At 52.4% G+C, this 6,713-nt stretch overlaps 1 protein-coding gene across 2 annotated transcripts; it reads left to right on the plus strand.

The window, feature by feature from the left end:
• Positions 1-1,551: 1,551 nt before the first annotated feature.
• Positions 1,552-6,457, plus strand: PGC (progastricsin). Of its 2 annotated transcripts, XM_042833693.1 has the most exons (10): positions 1,578-1,593; positions 2,472-2,742; positions 2,971-3,124; positions 3,580-3,697; positions 3,926-4,044; positions 4,353-4,552; positions 5,102-5,221; positions 5,470-5,617; positions 5,938-6,036; positions 6,157-6,457. In XM_042833693.1, exons 2-10 carry the CDS (start codon positions 2,687-2,689, stop codon positions 6,310-6,312), a joined length of 1,170 nt encoding a protein of 389 aa, XP_042689627.1. In that variant the 5' UTR covers positions 1,578-1,593; positions 2,472-2,686; the 3' UTR covers positions 6,313-6,457. The 2 variants fall into 2 exon arrangements, with proteins under 2 accessions (XP_042689626.1, XP_042689627.1); XM_042833692.1 differs by lacking the exon at positions 2,472-2,742 and having other exon boundaries at positions 1,552-2,245.
• The last annotated feature ends 256 nt before the right edge of the window (positions 6,458-6,713 follow it).

Raw genomic sequence — 6,713 nt, forward strand, 5'->3', positions numbered from 1 at the left:
GTGTTCCCAGCTCTGGTTCTGCTCCGTGCCTATGGGCGCTGGGTGTCCTTTCTCTGTGCCTCAGTGTCACTGTGGCAAAATGGGGGAAGAGGCACCAAAGCGTTGGTGCGATGCTCTTGAGATACGAGTGGGAGCTCTCTGTCAGGGCTCAGCACCACTTCTGTACGTTCTCAGCTGTTTGCTCTCAAAGTCGTTCTTCTGTCCCTCCGTGTTGTGCTGCTTAGCCTTTCTCGGGTTGTATCTCGACTGTGAAGCGTCATTAACGAGCAGTTGTTAATGAATGCATTGCCTCATATAGAATCGTAAAATGGCTTGGGCTGGAAGGGACCCCGTGGGTCATCAGGTTCCAACCCTCAGGCCCAAACTCAGCTTGGGGGGCTGAAGCTTGACTTCCCCCGCAGCCTGGCTCCTCCTGAAGCGCCGTGCTCAGGCAGCAGAACAGGTTTAGGTTCCCGTTCCCAAACAGGACCAGAGGTGAATACATTAGGGCAAGTCTGGAGAGCTTTGAAGTTGGCAGCCACAGGCCGAGGCGTAGAGAAAAGCAAATTCTCAAGAAGGAACTCATTTGTTTTTCTTCCATTGCTGGATGTGATGATGAAGTCGGGAGGCCCAGGTGCATCTGCGATCTCTCGAGCTCTCCTCTGCGCTTCCCCTCTCTGCGACTCGTCCTGCTGCCTCTGAGCAATTCTGACACGGCAGAAAAGCGGCGGTGCTTCGGGCCGCGGCCGCTGGGGATGGGGCTGCTGTGCCCAGGGGGCCGCCCTCCCTGCATCGCGCTTCTGCAGGCTGCCTCGTGGTGTCAGTCAGCCTCTGTGTTTCACCCAGGTGTAACCTCGCAGGTGAAGAACAATAGCGCTGTGTGACTGAGGAGCTCGTGTCTTGTTAACGCGCACTACGAGTGTATACTGAATAAATGGAATACGGTGACGATACAGGGCTTGTGTCTTCCTTTGTGTGTTGCGGGGAGAAGAAGTGACGCAGTTCCAAGTAGGCTTTGCTTTTTATCTAAAATTAAAGGCTCAGGGGAGGGGCGTGGGATGGTGTGAAGCTGGACTTCCCTGTGGGCCTCATGCGCCACTGGAGCAGTGCTTGCTGCCTTCCCCCAAGCAGTGTCCTTGTGCTGGGCACATTGCATCAGGCTGCTTTCACCTTGAGGATCTTCAGCTTTCTCCTGAATTTGGGCGGTTTGGACATCTTACCAGCTGTGCATAACTCCTAAGTAACCCCTGCTACTGCTGCCAAACCTGCTGTTCTGAGTTGTACACTTGCTCCTTTCTCTTACTGCAAACAAACAAGGACCCACAAGCATTAGGTATTAGAAACTCTAATTTGAAGATGCTCTGAGTTTGCTGTTTTTTAAATCCAGATGACCTTGAGCCTTCAGGAAAGAAGAAAGAGACAAAGTGGCAATTATTGAACATGGTCACGGTTGAAAGGGGGGAATTACCTCTGAGCTGTCCCTGGAGATGGCGCCACCAGCAGCCAGCCTCTTTTCTAGAGCACAGTTGGGTTTTTTTGCAGGTGGCAGTAAATTGTGCACCTCCACCATGAGCAGACACTGGGTCCGTTGTCTCGTCCTTACAGACTCTGAAGGTGAGATATAGGTTCCATAAAAAGCCAATCCAGTCCATATGGAAATGTTGTCCCTTGGCGTCCCCGGTCAATCCCATTGTTTCTGTTCCTCTTGTTTTGGCCAAGGGGTGAAGCCAGACCTCGATGATAAGATTACATTTGAGCTGAAAGATATTTTGTACTTCTGATAGTAAGGCAGAACACGCAATGTTTGCCATGGAGTGTGTTCCTAAATTGTGCAGCTGAGGGGGAGAGAACCAATGATGCCAACAGCTCTGCGTGGCTGTGTTCCTTTTCCTTGAGCCCCTGCACCTCTGAAGGAGGGAGAGGTAAACGTGGCAGCTGAGTTTCTGAACCACTGGCCCTTCTATGAGACCTCTTAGGGTACAAACCCTGTTGGCCCATCCCATGGATTCTGCCATCGCTCTGTATGGAGTGGATCTGCCTGCTTTTCCAGCTGCTATGATCTCACTGTGCACAGGGGCAGTTTAATGCTTTGCCTTTTGAAAGTCCCTCCTGACAGCCCTTCCCAGCAGCAGTGCATCTCAGAGCAGTCAATGGAGCCATGTGCACCTTCCAAAGGGAGCGTGCCTTGGCGTGCAGTGTCTTTCCAACCCAAGCCCTTGTGTTTCCTTCCCCCAGGGTCATTCTGGGACTTTCAAAAATGCAAGAGGTAAGAACTGGAATGGAAACGGGAGATAACAGAGCTCTTGATAACCCGTGTTATTCTTTCCATCATATTCCTGGAAAACACAATGAAATCTTTTCCCCTTCTTTCAAGGGAGTCTTTGATAACCCTATCAAGTCAAAAAGAAGTTGGGCAGCAGTGAACTCGACTCTTAGGACTTTTGCTTAATTTTACAGGGTCGCTCTTATCAGCTGTTTCTTTTTCTTTCAAGGAATAGCTTGCAAACAGATGGGTGTTTGCTGCTGATATTTGACTTTAGAGTTTCCAAGATATTCCTTAGCACCGCGGGGGAATTTTTGGGCTGCAGTGATAACCCTTGGCTGCGTGCATGGCACTGGTGGAGGCAGTAGGGGCCATGGTGGGGTATATAAGGGTGCAGGTAGAGTTCTGGAGGTCTACTGGAACGGCCTGCGAGAGCAGCTCACCATGAAGTGGCTGATCCTCACCGTGCTGTGCCTGCACCTCTGCGAGGGGCTGCTGCGGTGAGTGGGGAGGGTTTGGCTGCCCCTGGGATAGTGGCAAGTCGGGAGGGCGGCAATGTGAAACGTGCACTGGGAGCACTGGGTTTTAACTGGGGCCTGCATGCAGGTGAGCATCAAGCAGGGCAGGGAGGGAGGGAAAAAAGACCAACGGAGAGCAAAAACGAGGGATTGTGATGGAAACTTGCTTCCTGTCACACTGAGCTGATGGCTGCTGCTCGTTGCCTGCAGGGTTCCTCTGAAGAAGGGCAAGTCCATCAGGGAGGCGATGAAGGAGAGCGGCGTGCTCCACGACTACCTGGCCAATCACCACTACTATGATCCTGCTTACAAGTTCTTCAGCAACTTTGCCACTGCCTATGAGCCCCTGGCGAACAGCATGGATGTGAGTATCCATCCCTTGGGAACAGTGGGGGGAAAAGGAGACGTGAATAGAGAAGTCTGGGAAGCTCAGTGTAAGACCTTGAACCAGTGGTTCATTTCAGGAGCTGTTCTTGTGGTCGTGCAGGAAAAGAGGGGTATTTGTGTGAGTGCTGATGGAGCTGCTCAGCTGTGTACTCTGTTTTGGAAATACACTGACAGTGGCACTGCAGGAAGGGTCCGCGTGCCTCTGTGCTGCTTGTAAACACAGCTGCTGTGCCGTGCCTGCACTGGTGGGAGAAGCAGCAGAGAGCAATGCCGTGTTCAGGGCACAGTGCACAGTGCTGTTGGAAACAGACAGCAGGAATCTGGCAAACCCTGCAGCCCCTGGAAACCTGCGGTCCTGTGGCTGCATGGGCTGAGATTTAGCATGCACGCCTGAGGAGTTGCATGGGGTAAAAATTATTCCCTTTCCTCCAGATGTCCTATTATGGGGAGATCAGCATCGGGACCCCCCCGCAGAACTTCCTGGTGCTCTTCGACACCGGCTCCTCCAACCTGTGGGTGCCCTCCACGCTCTGCCAGAGCCAGGCCTGCGGTGAGCACCTGAGCAGGAAGGGGGGTCCTGGGCAGCAGGGGGACTTCTGGCTGCCACTGTTGTATTTACCACAAGCAATGATTACCACCTGTTTTATCAAAAGCAGCCCACATGTGTGCTTTGATTGCAGGTCCCTGTTGCTTGCCCTGAACCTCTCTTGCCACTCAGCCTCTGGTTGAGTGCCCCTCGATGGAACAATCACTCTTCTGCTTTGTTTTTCCAATCTAGCCAACCACAACGAGTTCAACCCCAATGAGTCCTCCACATTTTCAACTCAGAATGAGTTCTTCTCCCTGCAGTATGGATCCGGCAGCCTCACCGGCATCTTTGGCTTTGACACAGTGACAGTGAGTGACACTGCAGATGGGGGGAGTGAGGGGTGCCCCAACTTTGCCCTGCAGCCTTGAGCCGAGGATACGCAGTTAGAAAAACATGGGCTGATCACTTCTGGAGGCTGGGGGTGTTCCCTTAGGAGCAAATCAGGGGAACTTTGTTCTTGGCTCTAACTTAGTCCCCTGTTCTGATGTACACTTACAGCTGCAGGATGGAGCCCCGTGTTGGCTTGGTGCCCCACTGCATGGCCTACTGTGCCTGTGGGTCACAGTGCTCCATGCTGTGCTCTCAGAGCAGCTCTGCCTCTTTTCCTCATCCCTAGATCCAGGGCATCTCCATCACAAACCAGGAGTTCGGCCTGAGCGAGACGGAGCCTGGCACCAACTTTCTGTACTCTCCCTTCGATGGCATCCTGGGGTTGGCCTTCCCTGCCATCTCTGCTGGTGGAGCCACCACTGTGATGCAGAAAATGCTGCAGGAAAACCTGCTGGACTCCCCCATCTTCAGCTTCTACCTGAGCGGGTAGGGATGCTCCTGTTCTTCCTTCCACCTTGTGCTGCCTTTGTGCTTCCCAAGGATATTCTGTTATTTTTCTTGTTTAAACCTTCATGAGAGCCCATCAGCTGATGCTTCCTTCCTCCTTTCCTGTTTGCCCCACCCCTTCTACTTACTGGCATGCTGGCTGGTACTGGTAGCTGCTGATTTCTACTGATACCCATGAGTGTGACCTTCAGTATCTAAAGGGGCTGTAAGAAGGAGAGGTCAGACTCTATAGCAGGGTCTGTGTGATAGGACGAGGGGAAATGGTTTCAAACTGAAAGAGAGGAGGTTTAGGTTGGATATAAGAGCAAAGTCTTCTGCAGTCAGGGCGGTGAGGCGCTGCACGGGCTGCCCATGGTGATGTCCCATCCCCAGAGACCCCCAAGAGCAGGGATGGGGCTGTGAGCACTGATGGAGCTGTGGGTGTCCCTGTGCACTGCAGGCCATGGGACCGAATGGCCTTTAGAGGTCCGTTCCAACTCCGACACTCCATGATTCTATGATTCTATCACTTGTGCCTTCCTCCCGCAGGCAGGAAGGCAGCCAAGGTGGTGAGCTCATCCTCGGCGGCGTCAACCCCAACCTGTACACGGGGCAGATCTTCTGGACTCCTGTCGTCCAGACCACCTACTGGCAGATCGGGATCGAAGAGTAAAGTGTTGCTTTCTCCAGCTTCCTCCACACCAGCTCTGGTTGTTCTTAGATCTGCAGCCATAGGAGGAATCTTTCTGTCACCTCTGGTGGCTTCAGGGATCCCAAATCTCAGGCTTTCTGGGCTCTGAGGGCTATTCTTGTCAATGTTGATGTATAACTGTAGAGAACATTCCTCATACCATGTCCCTGTGTTCCTCCTGCAGCAGCAGGGAGTTTCATGAGCTGCCTGTTTTCTCTACCCGTAGCTTCACTGTTGGTGGGCAGAACAGTGGCTGGTGCAGCCAGGGCTGCCAGGGGATCGTCGATACGGGGACCTCCCTCCTCACCGTTCCCAACCAGGTCTTCAGCAAGCTGATGCAGTACATTGGAGCTCAAGCTGATAGCAACGGCCAGGTAGGGAGAGTGGGCTGGGAAAATGAGGGGGAAGAGGCGGGAGATGCATCTATCGTGGGTGAGCAGTTGCTGTCAAGCACTTGGGTTGGAGGAGCACTGGAAATCCAGTTTCAGAGAATGACTGAGGTTGGAAAAATCCTCCAAGACGATCCAGTCCAGCTGCCTGCCTACCACCAGTGCCCCACTAAACCACATCCTTGAGGCTTTGCTCTAATCCCTGCAGAGGAAATGATGGATCTAGTAAAGTGTGCATGTCTGGGTTCATGGATCACTGACAGAACTCACCAGGCACAAACCTGTGGTGGTTTCTCTTTCCCCAGTACGTGGCAAGCTGCAGCAACATCGAGTACATGCCCACCCTCACCTTCGTCATCAGCGGCAACAGCTTCCCCCTGCCTCCCTCTGCCTACATGCTCCAGGTACAGCATGAGAACCTGAGGGAGAGCAGCCGGGGGCACTTTGGGCTGGGGGACAGCTGGAGGGTGCCGGCTGGAGTTGTGCAGCCAGAGCTTTCCAACACAGTTATTCCTTCTTGACAGAGCAACAGCGGCTACTGCACTGTTGGGATTGAATCCACCTACCTGCCCTCCGAGACTGGGCAGCCCCTCTGGATTCTTGGAGATGTCTTCCTGAGGGTCTACTACTCCATCTATGACATGGGCAACAACCGCGTGGGCTTTGCCACTGCTGTGTAGGCAGCCTCAGTGCCGTGCCACAGCTCTGTGCATTGGGGCATCTCCATCCCCGCAGAGCCCAGATCCCTTCTCTTGAGAAATCTTTGCATTGAAGATGGGTTTCTTTCCAGACTATACTGTGGAGAAATAAAAGCAGTGAAAATAAGATTAAGCATATGTAGTCTGTTTTTTTATTTCACAGTCTGTATGTTCCTTTTTTTTTTCTTTTTTCTTTTTCTTTTTTTGGTACAAATGAAACCGAATGAAGCTGAAAATATTACCTCTTCATAATACCTACATAATAAAAGTGAGGGGGTAAGAGCAGAGGACACAGCCAGGCTTGCTGCAGGTAGTCCATTTATGGCAGGAGCAAACTCAACATCCAACCACACACAAGGGTGTTGTGCAGCTAAAATAATGCT

Source organism: Centrocercus urophasianus, unplaced genomic scaffold (assembly GCF_019232065.1).
Source record: "Centrocercus urophasianus isolate 14NV4802_14NV808 unplaced genomic scaffold, USGS_Curo_1.0 seq_42, whole genome shotgun sequence".
NCBI lineage: Eukaryota > Metazoa > Chordata > Aves > Galliformes > Phasianidae > Centrocercus > Centrocercus urophasianus.

What these genes read in the sequence shown, in the direction of transcription:
- PGC (XM_042833692.1), top strand. Translation starts at nt 2,064, where the DNA reads ATGCTTTGCCTTTTGAAAGTCCCTCCTGACAGCCCTTCCCAGCAGCAG. An exon ending in GACTTTCAAAAATGCAAGAG is followed by an intron (nt 2,246 to 2,970) that starts GTAAGAACTGGA and finishes CGTTGCCTGCAG; the next exon opens with GGTTCCTCTGAAGAAGGGCA. An exon ending in CCTCTGCCTACATGCTCCAG is followed by an intron (nt 6,037 to 6,156) that starts GTACAGCATGAG and finishes CCTTCTTGACAG; the next exon opens with AGCAACAGCGGCTACTGCAC.